Source organism: Notamacropus eugenii, chromosome 3 (genome assembly GCF_028372415.1).
Source record: "Notamacropus eugenii isolate mMacEug1 chromosome 3, mMacEug1.pri_v2, whole genome shotgun sequence".
Classification (NCBI taxonomy): Eukaryota; Metazoa; Chordata; class Mammalia; order Diprotodontia; family Macropodidae; genus Notamacropus; species Notamacropus eugenii.
In genome coordinates, this window is record NC_092874.1 from 292,518,982 (window position 1) to 292,536,838 (window position 17,857).

Below are 17,857 nucleotides of genomic sequence, written 5' to 3' on the forward strand. Positions count from 1 at the left end.
CTGGGAGGGGCTGGAGAACAGGATAAGTCATATCGTTTGGGACAGGGTCTATGTGGGAATTTGTTTTGCCATACTATCCATGTAAATATTGAAGTCTCATTTTTCTTTTTCTTTTTAAAAATATGCTCAATGATGCAGGGTTACTGGGCAAGATAGACTAACAAAATTTAAAAAATTAAAAATAGGGGATAGCTATCTGAGGTGATGGGGAGGAATACAGGTGGAAATATGGGTTATGTAAAATGAAATATATGCATACAAAGTTTTATTTTAAAAATTTTTAAAGAACAAAAATGTCAAAACTAGTAGGGGCCTCCATGACACTGGAGGATTTATATAGAGCTCATATAGAACTTTAAGGTTCACAAAGTTCTTTATATAGTAAGGGAGATTCCAGTAATTCAGTCAAGGTCAAACATTGGCACAGCCAAGGCTAGCCTGGCCAGGACTCCCAGGTCCCAGTATGGCATTCATGATCTCTCATGTTCACCTCTCTTCATGTTCCCAAGTAAAGGCAGGTCTGAAAGAGGAGAGGAGGGGGTGACTTCTGGAACATTCTGGTTGGTGTGAGAGAAATAAGGGAAGTCAGAAGGTAGTTATCTGAATCAGCAGCCAGAAACATTCATGAAGCTGATCTCTGTAGCTGCCCCAGGGTCCTTACCAATACCCTTGTTCCCACTTTCTACTTACTCTTACCAAACCCCCCAGGGTCCCAGTCCTCCTGAAATCTGGATTAGACTAGTCCTGTGGGTTGTTGTAAACCCTGGCATCTGAGGCCTCTTTTAACTACATAGATCTTTCCAGAATAACTGTGCCCTTTCATTAGGATTGTAGATGAGAACTCTCTTTGTGCTCATACTTCAAGTCCCAATTAAGATGTAAACTCCTTGAGGTCAGAGAACAAGTCCTACTGCTTGTATCATAGTGGTGGTACACAGTGGAAAGAATGTTAAGATGTGGATTCTGACAATTCAGATCCAAATGCTTGATGGTGCAATAGATAGAGAGCTGGGCTTGGAATCAGGAAGACAAATCTTCATGAGTTCAGATCCTGCCTCAGATACTTACTGTGTGACCCTGGATTTATCACTTCACCCTTTTTGCCTTAGTTTCCTCATCTGGAAAATGAGCTGGAGAAGCAAATGGCAAACCACTCCAGTACCTTTGCCAAGAAAACCCCAGATGACACCACTGAAAGTGATGAGGTAGGCTATCACCTAATTAGCATATCTGGCACATTATCCACTACTTTTTCCTGGATAAGCTTTAGCATCATTCCTGTGAAGATGTAAGTTTCTTAAGCAGTTTTGCCCGCTATAATTAGCATAATAATAAACCCATGCTAACTTGTCTTAAAGATTGCTTGAGTCCGTGAATTCATTCCAGATGACCCTCTCCTGTACTTCAGTCCTCAAGGGGTCCCTGAACTCTCCTCCCTTCAAACCTCATCAAAAGGACTCACAGCAACCTTCTTACCTAGATCATGGCCTACACCATTAATGGATACTGTTATCCAGTTGTCCACACTCAGCCTTCTCTTCTCCAAGAGAAATGCTTCTTATTCTTTAAGCTACAAATCACATAGGACATTTCTCTTTTTGGCAACTCAGTGGGTCAATAAAGAAAATAAATCCATTCTGGGTCAAATTATGATTTCTGCTTGATGAGCAGAAATGAGGGTAAACTGCTTCTGTCTTTATCTTGAGGTACAAAGAATGATGAATCTGGACCCAACAGATCAGGATTCAAATCCTAGCTCAATCAATTACTAGCTGCATGACCTTGGCCAAGTCATTTAATCCCTGGGCCTCAGTTTCCTCATCTGTAAAAGAAGGAACTAACACTATATGAGCCCTAAAGTTTCTTTCTTCTAATTCTCACTCTGATTTTTCAGTGAAGAAATCAGAGCAAGGGATATTTTCACTGGAAGTACCCTCCTCTGGCTAGGAAAGTTACTGAAGGGGAGGGTTAAAACCCGGAAGGTTCCACGAACTCATCTCATTGTGCAAACAATGAAGGGGAGGGGAGGAGTATTCTGAGCTTCCAGCCCATTTTATAGGTATAAAAGCTGAGGCTTAGAGACATGATGGAGCTCCTTGGGTGGAGTCACACTAAAGGAGCCCCAGGCAGGAAATAAACAGGTAGTGATGGAGATTTCTAGGTGCTACTTTACTGAACCCCCCCCCCCCAAACTCCTCCCCAGCAATGGATCTCAGAATCATGGAGCTAATGCAAACATGGGGACCCCAAACACCACAGAAGCTCAGGCTCTCTCTCCGATCAGGCATGTCCCTCTTCAAAGCTATAAAGTAGCAGAATTAGTATTCAAATGACTGTTCTTTGTGTGATGTGACCATGTCATCACCCCTCCCCTATTCTCTCCCCCCACACTCAATTCCAGTGTCTCCTTTACCTCCGGAATCAATTATAAAACCTTCTTGGTCTGTGAAAGTACTTCCAAACTTTCCAGCCTCCCCTTCATGTACTCTACTCTCCAGTGACACAGCCTCCTTGAAATTTTCTGAACAAAATACCATTTCCTACCTCCATGCCTCTGCTCAGAATGCCCTCCCTCTTTGTCTTTACCTTTTGGCTTCCTTTGAGATACCTTAAATCCCATCGTCTGTAGAAAATCTTTCCTGGTCTTATCCCAGCTGCTAGTGTCTCCTTTTCCAGACTGTTGTTGTTCAGTCATGTACAACTCTTCCTGACATCATTTTGAGGTTTTCTTAGCAAAGATACTGGAATGATTTGGCATTTTCTTCTCCAGCTCATCTGACAGATGAGGAAACTGAGGCAAACAGAGTGAAGCGACTTGCCCAGGGTCACACAGCTAGTAAGTGTTTGAGACTGGATTTGAACTCTGGAAGATGAGTATTGGTGACTCGGATTGGCCATTGTCTCTCACCTTAGAATAAGATCTCCTTGAGGGCAATGCTTTCTAACCCCATCCCCTCTTTTTTTGTATCCTGCCCTTTGTCTAGAAAAATCAAATCTGGCAGGGACACTAGCTATGACCCTGGGCAAGTCACTTAAACCCTACCAGCCTCAGTTTCCTCAACCGTAAAATGGGTGGTGTTGTTGAAAAGATTATAAAGCACTTAGTACTTTGGCACACAGTAGTTGCATAATAAATGCTTGCTTCTTTCCTCCCTTCTCAATAAGCCCTTAATACTTATTCATGGACCACACTGCCTCTAGTCTGACCCCTCCCGGAACAAGCAGGGCTTCTAAGCATCCCCCAAAAGTGGCCCCATCTCGCCTCTGCTTGCTGACTTCCTCCAGTATTGGGGAGACTCCTAACCAACAAGGTTACTTTTGGGACCTCTCTAATTAGCAGCTAGCCTTTTCACCTAGAAAGGTGCAGGATCTGCCTTCAGGGAACAAACAAGAACCCACCTAATTCCTATTCGAGTAAACTGCTTTAGCGGGGACTCAGTTTACGGGCGGCTGGGGGCCAGCCTGACCAGCTCCCAGCTTCTGCCGCGAGGTTCTCGGGTTATCAGTGCCCTAGAGCAAAGCCAGCTCGCGCTTCCGTCCCAGTTTGGTGGGGTTTCTTTTGTTTTGAAAGCACATCCTGTGGCTGCGTTTTGTCGCTTTGTCCGGGAGGATATCCTAGGCCTCCGGGTTCACTGGCTCCCCACTTCCATTGTCCTTCTGGGCTGGGGTCCGGGAGGCGCGGGGGTTGGGGGGGCGTAGTGAAGAGGGAGGCCAGATGTTTGCACTGGTCCCGGGAGAGGCAGTGTCGCAATCAGCCGGGGGGAGGGCTTCAGCTATTTCCCACGTGACACTCCCCCTCCCTCCCACACCCCAACAGAGTATTAAAGCTGGCCGTGGGGCAGTGCCCCAAACCAACTCCGTCCACTGCGCTTCTGCTACCGGGACTTTGAGCACTCCGGGCCAAGGCAAGCGCAGACAGAGCCGCGAGAGGAGAGCAAAGAAAGAGCAGATCGTCATGGAAGTTGGCAAGGCGGAGCAGCTGGACAGGTGAGGAAGGGAACGGGGACGCCCGGGCCGGAGTCCGAGTTCAGGCGGGCAGCGGGACGCAGGGGAGAGAGCACTGGCCGTTTCGAATCCCGCCTCTGCCACTCACCCTCCGGGCCTCAGTTTTCCAGTCTGTAAAACGGGGGTGGGAGGAATTCGAGGCCATGAGCTCCCTTCCATCTCTGTGCCCCTCCGGCCACCCGCTTTCTCTCTCCTCTTCCCCACTTTAATTCCAGATTTGGAATCTAAGGACTCGACGATCCAAAATGTCATTACCCGCAGTGTGGCATTGGACTATTACTTCCCCCATTACGAAGTTTCCTCAGATATTAATTGTGAATGGGAGAGACTCGACGACTCTAACTCTGTGATGCCTGGAGTTTGGGGCTGTTCTGGACCCCCCTCCCCACACTCCCAGTTTCCTTTGGCTGTTCCCCTTTTCCTGATGGTGGGGAGGTGATGCCCAGCCCCTCCCCAATCACTCTCATGGGAAAACCAAACTGGTTTGAATGGTAGGGAAGGATGCTGGGATGTGGGGCACCCTTGCATTACACTTGACTTCAGCATTCTGGGTTTCCTCAGTTTCCCCATATAGGAAAGTGTAGGCAGTGTGGTGTAGTGGGAAAAGCTTCCTCATATCCAGAAAGGTCCTGGTTACCTACTTTTGGAGGAAGCTCTAGACATGACCCTGGTTCTAGAGCTCTCTCCTGAGACATCTCCTTATTGGAAAGCAGGCACTGTCAGGATGGAACTTGGTCTGTGGGAAGCCCACCTTGTGGCACAGGACCTCCTGTGGGCCCCTCATTCAAATTCTGACTGATACTTCCTAGCAGAATGACTTCAGACAAATCACAAGTCAATCGCCTCAAAGTCATCAACAGCCAAGATTTGAACTCAGATCTGTGTTCCAGGGTTCTTTTCACTGCTCAGTGCTATGGCTTTAATAGACATGGGATGGGGTCTAGATGTCTGGACGGGGGATTTCATGGCTATAAGGAAAAGGAGACACCCATAGCTAATTTCAATAGTCTTTTTATTTCTCTTAAATTAATTTGATTTAATCAATCTGTATTAGAAGAAAGCATGGCGTCCATATAATATTTAAATGTGTATGTCTCTCTGTGTATATAGATATATATGTCTTTGTCTGTCTCTTATCTACACTGATACCTAAGATGATAGCTTGGCTTCTTAGAGACTGTTGCCTGGGGCCCTGAGCAGTTAAGCTACTTAGCTAGAGTCACCCAGTCGGTCTGTGCCCCAGGCAGAACTTGACCTCCCGGTCTTTCCATCTTTCTGGCTGTCTTTACCCACTAGACCTGGGTGGCAGGTTCACCATCCCTGCACTACCTGGTGCTATCTCTCTCTAATATATTCTAGCTGGTGGACATGAACCCCACCCCTTACCCACTACTGAGAATGTGAATAGTGTAGATATGCAAAACCATGGAAGAATAATTCTGCTCTTTAAATGGCCAGTAAGCTCCCTGCACTGATTTAGTAGGTCTTCTCCTGACTTGGTCTACTCGTCTGCTTGCAATGGACTTGAACTCAGGTGCTGCTGACCCCAACCTGGGCATTCTATTCACTTTGCCAACTTCCTCTTAGGTAGAGAAAAACGTTTTCTTCCATTTTGGGGAGTATGGGCATTTTAAAAAATGACATTGTATTTAGAAATGAATATTCACTAGGAAGTCCAGTGATGCTTCTGTCTGTGGTCTGGGTGACCCCCGGTGAGGTTGCCTTCCTGCTGGCAGCCACCTGGAAGGCAGGATGGGTGCCCGCTGGAGGCCACCTCACAAGAGAAGTACAGGAAGAATGTGGGTGTTCTTTTGTGGGAGCCCCAGTAACAATATGATTCCTTGGCCTTCTTTTCCCAGCATGCCTCAGGATTTGTCAGAGGCCCTGAAAGAAGCCACAAAGGAGGTTCACACCCAGGCTGAGAATGTGGAATTCCTGAAGAATTTCCAGAAGGGGCAGGTGCCCCGGGAAGGCTTCAAGGTATGGTGGGACACCTGGTATGAACAGGGAACTGGGGTTTGGTGGGGGTATGTGGTGAGTGTGGACCTAAGGCAGGTGAGGTCTGGGTGTAACTTAAAGAGATGACTGAGGCCTTGCTGAGTAACATGAACTGGCTGACACTTAATCAGCTATGTGACTTCTTTAATCAACAAGTATGCATCAAGTGCCAACTCTGTGCTAGCCGCTAAGGGTGCAGAGATAAAGAATCATTTAATGCATCAACACATTGATTAATCACCTACTGTGTGCCACACTCTGGGGATACAAAGACAAAGAATCAGCCGATCAGCAAGTATTTCTTAATCACCAACTGTGTGCCAAGCACTATGTATACTAGGCACTAGGGATCTAAAGATAAAGAATCAGTTAATGAATCAACATGTCTTTATTAATCACCTACTGTGTGCCAGGCACTAGGAAGGAAAAGACAAAGAATCAGACAGCTAATCTAGAAGTATTTGTTAATCATCAATTGTGTGGCAGGCACTGGGGATGGAGTGTTGTGATTGAAGAGGAGGGATAAAGAGAGGGTCAGTTGGCTGGGTCAGAGAATGAGAGGAAGGGAAGCAACAGATTGAGGTTAGGCTTTCAAAGATAAAAACAGAAGTTTAATTTTTATCTTAGAGACATAGGGAGCCACTGGAGTTGGTTGAATAGAGAAATGTCAGATCTGCATTTGGGGAAGACCACTTTAGTTAGGAAATTTAAAATAATCTAGACAGGAGGTGGTAAGAGCCTGAACCAAGGGGAGGCCATGTAAGCTGAGAGAAGGGTTTGAATATGAGAAATGTTACAAAGGTAGAAACCACAAGATTTGAAACCACAACAATGTGTTGTGAGGTATATGGGATAAGGAAGAATGAGGACTCTAGTACGGTCCTGGAAGACTGGAAAGACCATGGCACCTTTGAAAAAATAAGGAAGTCTGGAGGAGAGAAGGCTTTAGGGTGAAAGAGAATGAGTTTGGTTTGGGGCATCCTATTTAAAATGACTAATAGGCAATGGTTGTGCAAGAAGAGGGAGTCTCAGGGGAGAGACTGAGGCTGGATATATAGAGGTGGGAGTCCTTGGCAGAGAGGTGATAGTTAAATCCAAGGAACTGGATACATTTACTGAGAAGATAGTGGGAGAAAAAGTGGACTTATGACAGGGACTTGGGGAATACCCACAGTTAAGGGGTGGGGTGTGGATGATAAGTTGAGAAAGAAGGGTCACGCAGGTGGGAGAAGATTTGGGAAAGAGTGGGGTCACAAAACCTCAGAGGAAAGAATGTTCAGGAGGAGGGTGGTCTACAGCATGAAACACAGCATGGATGAAAAGAAGGAAGAAGGCAGAGAAAAGACTGTCAGATATGGCAATCCAGAAATAATTGCTGACTTTGGAGAAAGTGGTTTTAGTTGAGTGAGGAGGTCAGAAGACAGATTGCAAAGGGTTGAGGAGTGAGAAGAGAAGAAGGAAGGAAGCAGGTATAGACAACTTTTTTCAAGATGTTTGGCACCAAGGAGAGGACAGATATAGGATGACACTTTGATGGTACGATAAGGCCTAGTGAAGTTTTTTGTCTTGTTTTTTAAAGGATGAGGGAGACTTGGACATGTTTGAAAACAGTAGGGCAGAGATCATCTGACAGAAAATGTTAGAGATTCTAAACAGGCGTGATAAGTACAGATGGAATCTGCTGGAGAAGATGGGAACTAATGAGATCAAGGGCCCATGCAGAGGAGTTGGCTTTGGCAAGAATGGCTGCCTCTTTGTCAGAGACTAGGGGAAAGACCCTGGTTCAAGTGCTGACTCTGACACTTTTAATCCACAAACATTTCTTGAATACCTACTATGTGCCAGGTACTGTGCTACGCACTTGGGGGTACAGTACAATGAATGAAACCATCTCCGTGTGACTCGGGGAAGTCAGTTCACCTCCTTGGTTCTCAGTTTCCCTGGCTGTAAATTGTGGAAGTTAGACTAGGTGACCTTCAAGGTCTGTTCCAGCTCCAGAAGGATGACCCTGTGCTTTGGAAACTTTAGAGCCCACATAAATGTAAGCTACACTTGCCATTCTTATTATTGTGGCAAGAAGGCTGTTATTTACTCCCTGGGTGACTCCCTTCATCTCTCTGAGCCTCAGTTAAAAGGGCACCCCCACAGAGGTGAGAAAAATGCCTTGTAAACTGAACTGGGATACACAGAGGAGGTCGCCTGCTGTATGATGTAATGGTGAAAAGGCTGGAGTCCCAACCTGCCTCAGCCACCAGCTCACTAACCTGAACCCTCAATTCATGCTGGCGCTGACCCTAACGCTCATCCTCTCCAAACTTTAAGTTCTTTCATCTAAAGAATGGGTGGTAACCCAGTACCTGCCATACAGGGTTGTTTTGCATTAGAGAGCTATGTAAATGTTGAGTAATAATTATTAGTAAGCCTTAAAGCACTCCAGAAATGCTAACAGCTCTGCGAGATGGGGTTAACTAACTCAGGCTAGGTTCTTAAGAAAGCTCATGAAAGTCTAGACTGGGGACTAAATCATTTGACCACGTTTTAGGTTCCAAAAGGGCCTTAAATCCCCTGGTCCAACCAAACCCCATCTTGATTTAAAGATGGGCAAACCAAGGCCCAGAGAGTGGAAGGGGACTTGCCCAACGTCCCCTGATTACTTGGTGCCATGATGAGGTGAAGGCCCATCCCACTCCTTTGCTCTTGACTATGGATTTGTCCCTATCCCTGAGCAGCCGGGTAACTCCCCCTCACACTGCCCATGAGAGGTTCTGCCACTCTCCAAAGAAGGCTATCCTCTTTGGTTTGCATTTGTGTTCCCAGAACATAAATGCCTGACATACAGAAGGTGCTTAATAAATGCTATTGGCTAGAATTGTTGACTTGAGTGCTTTAGGGCAGGGAAGGGAGAACTAGCCTGGACCCAACCATTTGTGTAGGCTTGGATTTGCCCAGCTAAATTATGGCTGGAATGGATGGCCCCACCAGCTTGGACTTTGTCTTGATCACTGAGTTGAGTCTGGGGCCAAAGAACCACTGCCCCATCACTTTGTTGGGTTTTTTCCCCTTTTTTAACTCCTGGAAATTTCATTGAATAAGACAGTGAGACAGTTAAAAAAGACCTTAGAAAAAGAGTCATAAGATTTAAGCTGGGAGGCATCCTAGAGATCATCTGGTAAACCTCCCTTATTTTACAGATGAGGAAACTGAGATTCAGATTTTAAGTGGCCTGCCCACAGTCACACAGGAACTAAGTGGCAAAGTAGACTTCAAAGCTGGTCAGAACCTTGGAAAACCTCTAGTCTGCCCCCTCATTTTTGCACAACTGAGTCACAGAGAGGTGCAAGCACTATAAGGACTGAAACTTTGTCTTATCTAAGATGTGTATGACGGAACTTTGTATACAGCCAACACTTAATAACGGCATATTAACTGAATCGCTATTATCAGAGCCTTACCAAAATCTTGTGAATTAAGGTACTCCTGGTTAGTCTCGTCTTTATTTTATAGATCAGGAAACAGAAATGCGATGAGATTATGCTGTGCAGGGTCACCTAAGCATCAGGGGGAGGATTTGGACCCTGCTTTTCCTGAATCCCAAGTCCAGTTTTCTAGCATGCAGGCTGCCTCCTTGGAATTTACAAAAATGCCAGCTCCTCAGTCATTAGCTTCCACTCTGTTCCCCTCTTCACTTTTCACCCAAGTGGCTAATGGGTGACTAGAGTTAATGAATGAATGACAAGTTAAGTAAAAAAATCAATTATTATTAAGTCTGTACTGTGTGCCAAGTAGTGTACTAAGCCAGAGCATACAGAAAGGGTCAGGCAGCCCCCTGCTGTGTGGGAGCAGGGCAAGGGAAGGGTACATATGGGGGAAGGGGCCAAGCTTCAAGGCAGATGGGAGGGACTCGTGGTCCTTAAGGGACAGAGACAAGACAGATGGCAATGGATCTTTTTGCTTGATGCTTCCATTAATAAAACCATATTACCTACAAAGCTAGACCTTCCTCCTGCCTACCCGTGGGACATTTGAGAAACCAGGGAAGTCATCCTGAGTGGGGACCCAAGGAGGAAAAAGAGGCAGGGCGCACTGGCCAATGAAGAGCTGGCCTTGACAGTGATGTATAAAGAGCCCAGGGTTCAAGTTTGAGCTCTGCCTCTTCTTTGATACATGATCCTGGGAAAGTCAATTTCTTCTCTCTGAGCCTCAGTTTGCCCCATTTGTAAAATGGGCACTATCTCTTGGCTTTGGTTAGTGAATCAAATGAGTGAAGTCACTTTGGACAAAGGGCTCTGTAAAAACCAGCCATTGTAATTCTCCAGGAGAAGAGAAATAGGGCATCAAATAATTGTGTAAATTGTGGTTACACTTGCTCAGGAATTTGCCTTTGGCCTATATGGGCCCTGAGGGCAGAATTGGGAGCAATGGGCAAAAGTTGGAGGGGGGTAGATTTACTCCTAGGGAAAAAGTTCCTAAGGAGTGGGCTACCTTGACAGGTAATGAGTTGCCTATCCCTTGAAGTCTTTAATTCAAGGATGGTGAATAGGGCATCCCTACCCAGGTAGAGATTGGACTGGATGGTTTGGGAGGTTCCATCCTCCACCTCTTCAGCTTGGAGGTTCTGGGGTTCTCCAAATTTATCATCACATTCTCTTATAATGTGGTCCCACCCAACATCTACAGCCTTGCCTCTTACCAAACTTACTGGAGTCCATGTCGTTATTTTCACTCACAATATCCTTTCTTTCTTCCCTCCCCCAAATACATTGCAATACTTTCCTCTCTTCTGGCCCCCAATCCCAAAGACAAATGTAGAATAGAACTAGAAGGGACCTTAAAGGAAGCTAGTGCAGTCTATTCATTTTACAGAGCAAGAAACCAAAGCTTGGAGGAGTCACAGGGAGAACCGAATAGCCAGTCCATATCAGAGGCTGATCTGGAACCTGGGCTGTCCTGATTCTGAGGCGAGCTCTTGATCCACTCTGCCTGGAAGGGACCTTAGAGTCCTCTTTTTACAGATGAGGAAACTGAGGCTTAGAGAAGAAATAAAGGTCTTCTTCAAGGTCATACTGCCTATTAAATGGCAGAGAACTCTGACTCCAACTCCAGAATGCTTCTAGGGCTGGATCTCTCTGACCTGGGCCTTTTTTCAGAAAGGTTAAGTGACCCATTCATATAGTCACACAGAAGCAAGATCAGAACCCAGTTCCTGACTGCAAATCCTATGGTATTTCCATTAGGCTAGGACACTTGTTGCTCATTGGTCTCATCTTCTTACCTGGAGTGTAAGCTCCTTGGGAGCAGGCACTGGGTCTTATCCTCCTACTGTGCCTAGCACAGGGAAGGCCACAAGTGGAGCTCAGGAAGCTGTTGACCTGGTCTTCTGTGTGGACCCTTCTTTGACCAGAAGTCTTCTGAATTCCAGTGTTTTCCATTTCCTGTTTATCCTGTCTGTAGATTGCTTTGTATTTGTTTGCTATTGTTTCCAAGAGGGGGTAAACTCCTTGAGGGAGCCTCCCCTTGTATAGCCAGGGGCTCAGCACTTAGTAGGTACTTAATGAATGTTGATTGATTGACTCTCCTCTCTTCTGATGACCAGCTCAGACATGTGTTAATGATTAACTGCTTGGTTTCAGATGGTGATGTCTTCTCTGTATCACATCTATTTGGCCTTGGAAGAGGAACTGGAGCAGAACAAGACCCACCCTGCCCTCACCCCCATCTACTTTCCTGAAGAGTTGAACCGCATGCCTGCCCTGGAGCAGGACATGGAGTTCTGGTACGGCCCCCAGTGGAGGAAGGAAATCCCTTACACGGCAGCCACGGAGAAGTATGTGAATCGGCTCCGTGAGATAGGCCACGCTGAGCCTGAGCTGCTGGTGGCCCATGCCTACACGAGGTACCTAGGGGACCTCTCTGGGGGTCAGATTCTAAAGAAGATTGCCCAGAAGTCCCTGGGGCTCCCCAGCACAGGGGAAGGAGTGGCTTTCTTCAGTTTCCCAGCCATTGCCAATGCCACCAAATTCAAGCAGCTTTACCGTTCCCGAATGAATGCCATCGAGATGAGCCCAGACACCAAGAAGAAGGTGGTGGAGGAAGCACAGACATCCTTCCTCTTGAACATCCAGGTGAGCTGTCCCTGGCCCATGCAGAGCCTGGACAGCAAGTCTGTCTGGGCTGGAGCTGGCTAAATAGGGTAGGTGAGGTGAACTTCAAGTCACAGGTCTTGTCAACCAGTTGGAGCTTAATAAATGCTTGTTGACTTGGCTCATTCACCAATCAAGCAATGTCTTTCAGAAATGTGTGTTAACATTCCTAGGAGCTATAGGCATGGATTCTGAAGGCCTGGTGCAGAAGGAGCTGGCCTGGGTAGAGAGATAGGGAGATGGCAAGGTAGTATAGGTAGAGAGATTCCTGGACCATTGAATAGCAGGTGAAGCACGGGCTGGATGTCAGGTCAGATCAAGCCTCCTAAGGCCCTTCTAAGACTCAGCATTCTAAGAGTCTTCTTATCTCCAGACAGTCTCACAATGGCTCTATGATCCCACTAGAGTAGGTGTTCCCTCCCCTGATGTACATGGAGGCCCATCTATCTCATGTAGCTGTCATCCAAGTCCACCCATAAGTTGGCCATGGGGAGCATCCCTCACTCTTCTTAAGAACAAAAAGCTTTTTGATGGAAGTTCTCACTATATCCCGACTCTTACCATTGCTCTGGTCTTTATCCCCTCTTTCTTTGGTAGAAGAGAGCCTCTGACTCACAGGAAGGGACGAGTGGTCCCAGAGTTGTCACTTGCGCATTAGAGACATTGCCAGAGAAAGAGAACCAGAGGCCAGATTGGGGAGAGGGTGGTCTTTAAGAATGCAGTGGGAGATGGGGCTAAAGAAAGCCCCGTTTGAGTGAGAGGTCAAGAGGGATGGGCTCTCCTTTGGCTCATGGTGCCATCTTGTTTAGGCACCTTCTGATATAGGGGCATGTGCTCTTTGGTCCTTAGATGTTTGAGGAGCTGCAGGAGCTGTTGTCCAAGAACCTGGAGAACGGAAACGTTTCTGGGAAGCAGGAACTTCGGAAAAGGCCTGGCAACAAAGGACAAGGTGAGAACCTTAGAACCAGTGTTCTTCTCTAGCCATTTCTCCACTATCCACCAAGTTTCCTGAGTGAAACTGGAAAATGGGTATGTCAGGGTATCAGGTCAGTAAGAATGAATGTTCCCTTCTCATTCACTTACGTAGTCATCTATGCCACAAATGTTACTCTTCATCTGCTTGGCCTCAGGACAGACCTGGGAGCAGTGAGAGGGATCTTAGAGGGAGGCAGACTTCTGCTTCACATGAGGCACAATTTCCAAAGGTGGATTAGTGGACAGAGCACTGGCCTGGAGTCAGGAAGACCTAAGTTCAAATCTAGCCTCAGATATCAACTAGCTGTGTGACCATGGGCAAGTCTCTTCATACTCCTTGCCTCAGTTTCCTCAGCTGTAACAGGAATCATAACAATACCTCTCCTCGAGGGTTATTGTGAAGATCAAATGAGATAATATTTGTAAAATACTTTGCAAGCCTTAAAGTCCCATCTAAATGCTATCATTATTGTTATTTTAACAGTTTGAGCTAATCTACAGTGGAATGGGCCGCCATGACAGTTTGGGTTTCCTATTACTCGAGGCCTTTCCCATTATGCTGAGGCTGGATGACCACCTGTAGGGGATGCTGTCAAGATGATTCCTGCTTGGATAGGAGGTGGCCTTCCTAGGGAGCCAGGGAGCCTTCTGACTCCAAGAATCTGAGATTTCATTAGCATCTACTTGGTGAAAAGCTGAGGCACTAGAGTGCCTGGAAATACAATGATGAGTGAGCCAGGGGATACCCATCCTGAAAGAGCTTACAGCTTGAGAGCAGAGAGAATTCATATACTTCAGTTAATTCCTTGCCCTCCTGTGGCTGACATTTCCCATTTTAATAACTTAAAGCAGTCCTGGACTGAAAGCTGATCAGTAATGATCCAGCGATGAACAATAATTAAGTACCCACCTGAGCCAGTGTAAAGCACTGGAGATCCAAGATCAAAGACAATCCCTGCCCTCAAGGAGTTTATACTCAAAGGAGAGTCAGAAACATCTGTTATCTATCTGCCATTTCTTTTCTGCATAACCTGTCTGAGCCTTACTACTTTTCCTCACTTGAATTAGAATCATAACTGGAGCTCCATAGGACCTCAGAGACCTGGGTGTGGCCTTTTAGGTCCTTGGTGTGGCCTTTGGACTGAGTCCCAAGTTTGACAGAACAAACCCTTATATGAAAGGGATTTGTTCTGTGATGTTTGGATTCAGTCAAAAGGCTGCACTTGAGGACCTAAAGGGCTTCATGTGGCCTCTAGGCTACAGTCTTCCCACCCTTGCCTTAGACAGATCCCCCCAAGAAATCTCAGTTCTCTTATCTATAAAGTGATTTAGTTGGTATCTGACTTCCAAAGTCCTTTCCATCTGTCAATCCTGTGACCTCACTATTCCCTCAGCTTCCCAGTGGCATCACTGACTCTGTCTTTTGTGAGCTTCATAAACTTTTTATTTGCTCTTGGGGCCACATGTTTTTCCCTTCCCATTACCCTCTTCCTCTGACCATGACTCAATGTCCTGCCCGATTTGCGTCTTGGCTGTGTATTGTGTGATCTAGGAGATGATGAGACATCAGCCAGAGAGGCTTTGGGGATTGGCCACAAGGGGAGATTCTAGGGCCCAGAGGAAGAAGCAGTGGCTGGGGAGGCGGCAGAAAGCTTCGTCATCAAGGGAAGGTTCCTCTCTTGGTGCACAGGGTCAACGAACCCCAGAGGTGTTTGCTGATCCTGTCCCTTCAGAGCTACCCTTCCCTGGGCATCCAATTGTCACTTGAGAGAAGCAGTGTACTAGTTAGAAAAAAAAGCCCTATTCTTAGAGGCAGTGTGGTAGAGTGGAAAGAGCCCTGACTCTAGAGCCAAAGGACCTGGGTTCAAATCCTACCTAAGAGACTTAACTACTTTTGTGATAATGAGCAAGTCATTTAATTTCCCTGGGCCTCAGTTTCCCCATCTATAAAAAGGAGTTGATGAGGCCACCAAGGACTCTTCAAGCTCTGTAGAGTCCTAGACTTAGGCTCGTCTCTCAGAGGACCTTCCTGAGATTCTCTATCTTGTGGTTACTTCCATGTTGTACCTCCTTTGGAATGGAGGGACCTTCAAAGCAAGGAGTGAGGCTGTCTTTCCCTTTCTTTGTGCTCTCTGTGCCTGACACAAAGTAAACACTTAATAAATGCTTGTTGACTCTCTGCCTGCCCCATTGAGGAATGTGGATCATCCCTTCCTGTACCTGCTTTCCAATTTCCCCAGGGTAATTCAGTCCTGATTCACAGGACAGGGACCAAAGGACTTCTGAACCTTTGGGGAGCGAGGAGCCCATCCATCTGGGACCCAAGAAACTGGAAAGACCTTCTAAGAGAGCCTGCCCATTCTCTGCCTCACCAAACCAAAACAGCCAGCATTTAGTAAGCTTCAGCTGTGTGCAAGGCATTGTGGCAAGCAATGAGAAAACAAAAATAAAAACGATTGGAGAGAAATGAAACTCAATTCAGTCCTAGAAGTGGAGGCCCCCTAGAGCAGGAGTGGGGAACCTGTGGCCTTCTAGGACATCAGGTGTGGTCTTTTGACTGAGTCCAAGTTTGACAGAACAATTCCTTTATTAAGAGGATTTGTTCTGTAAAGTTTGGATTCTGTCAAAGGGCCCAGAGTCACATGGCTAGTTGGGGTTGATTCTGTCTTCTGACCCCTAAACCATAGCTCTTACTGTCACCCACATGTTATTCGCATGCAGGAGTATATAGCTGACAGAGACTTTGGAGGCCAGCCAAGCAAAGCCCCTTGATTTTACAAAGGAGGAAACTGAGGCAAAAAAGGTTAGGTGATTTGCCCAGGCTCACACAATCTGAGGTCCGATTTGAACTCAGCTCCTCCTGACTCCAGGCCAGGTGCTCTATCCACTATGGTGCCACCTTCTACTTCATGAGCTTCTCTCCTTCCCATAAGCCTTTCCCCTAGAACTCTGTGCCCTCAAGGGAAACCAGGAAAGGACTTCAGAGGCCATCTAGTCTAATCTCTTTAATTTCACAGGTGAGGAAATTGAGGTTGAGGGAGATTAAGTGATTTGCCCAGGCTCACACAGGTAGTATCAGAGGAGAGATGTCCTAGCCCAGGCTTCTTAGCCTTTTTTGTGTCCTCCTTTGCAGTCAGTCTAGTGAAAGCCATAGACCACCCCCACCCCCCAAGACCAAAGTATTTAGAGGCATAAAATAAAACATAACATTACTATGTGTTTGGCACACACAGTAGGTACTTAATAAATGACCGATGACAAAGGAAATCAATTCTATTGAAATACACTTTTCAAAATATTTAAAAATAAAACCCAAGTTTCTTGACCCATGAACCCTCTTACTTTCAGTGCCTTCTATCTGTTAATGATTTCCTATTTAACCTGTATCTGGCTTGCTTTGTATATATTTGTATGTGAGGATAAGCTTCTTGAAGGCAGGGATTGTCTTCTGCTTCTTTATCTACTCAGGGCTTAGCACAATGCCTGGCACATAGTAGGCACTTAACAGATATAGATTGATTGAATAAAGGACCAACCCCAGGTTAATGAGGCCCCTCATTAGGGGGCCTAGGAGTTGAATCTAGTGCCCCGGTGTAATGGGTTCCCGGTCACTGGAGGCCTTCCTGTAGAACCTGGACAACAACTTTTTGAGGCCGTTGTAGAAGTGGATGCTTGGGCAGGTACCACATTGGATTTGATGATGTTCTCACTCTAAGATTTTTTCTCTTCATAGGCCTGACTTCCACAGAGACCGCTGCCCCAAAGCCCCAGCAAAGTCTCCTCTCCCACTCGCCTTTCCTCCGTTGGATCCTCACCCTCTCCATAGTGGCCACTGTGGCTGTGGGGTTCTATGCCATGTGAATGAAGCAGAAAAGACATTTCCGGGGTGACCTCTTGTGGCCTCCCCTACTGAGCCTACAGACTGTTTCCAGTCCATGAAAATTCACTCGATGGGCCTTCTGGGGTCATTGTGGGTCAGGTTCCCCCTCACTGGAAAGGAAGGAGGAAAGCCCCACACTGCCCCAAAGCACCTCTGGCCTGAGGGACTTGAACATTTTAGGGGTGGTCCTCAGGGCCACTCACAGATGTAGCAATCTCTCCCAGTTCCTACCAAGAACCCCGCAAAGAGATGGAACTTCCAGCCCTGAGAAATGACCTGCCAAAGCCACCTCCTAGGCTCCCCTGTTTGACCCAGGATGACCACTTTCCCTTTGGCCTGTAGACTGGTTTTTGATTTTGCATTTCAGAATGTTGTATCTTGTTAGAAGCCAGTTTTCTGTGGGATTTTGTCTGGTCCAGTTTTCACAATGTTTGGGGTTTTTTTCTTTTCCCCAGGGTCAGGGGGAAGGGTTTTGCCTCATTTTGTTGGGGGTGTGTTTGTGTTTGTTTGTATGTGTGTGTGTGTTTTTAAATAACACAGTTCGAATGTCTATGTCCTTGAGCCTGTCTGTGTATACTTTCAATAAACAGTGTTGTCTTAACTTTTTAACTACGTGGCTCCCCTGGAAGTTTGATTTATTGTGCACATGCCTTGGGGAAGGGTCAAATTCCAGTGTCCTGTTTAGCCCTGAGGACTGTGGGACAAGTTCCAAGAGGCTGGGCCAAGGGCTGGGTCCCAAGTCACATAGCACACCTTCATAGATGCAGAGCCAATCATTTCACTCTAAAGATGAGGAAACTGAGGCATGGCAGGAAATGACTTGGAATTGTAAAGTCAGAGTTGGACAGGACTTTTGAGA

General features: G+C 46.4%; 1 protein-coding gene and 1 long non-coding RNA gene across 2 annotated transcripts; one reads left to right on the plus strand and one right to left on the minus strand.

Annotated features, from left to right (window-relative positions):
- Positions 1-248: 248 nt before the first annotated feature.
- LOC140534638 (uncharacterized) lies at positions 249-3,753 on the minus strand. Its single transcript, XR_011977405.1, has 2 exons — positions 3,400-3,753; positions 249-557 (listed from the first exon to the last, which is right to left on the minus strand). It is a non-coding gene; the product is annotated as an uncharacterized lncRNA (long non-coding RNA).
- On the plus strand, positions 3,716-17,607 carry HMOX1 (heme oxygenase 1). The gene is given in 7 exon segments (XM_072655873.1): positions 3,716-3,733; positions 3,736-3,791; positions 3,793-3,987; positions 5,865-5,985; positions 11,634-12,125; positions 12,993-13,092; positions 16,852-17,607. Coding segments are annotated over 7 exon segments (1,110 nt in total). The 3' UTR covers positions 16,980-17,607.
- The last annotated feature ends 250 nt before the right edge of the window (positions 17,608-17,857 follow it).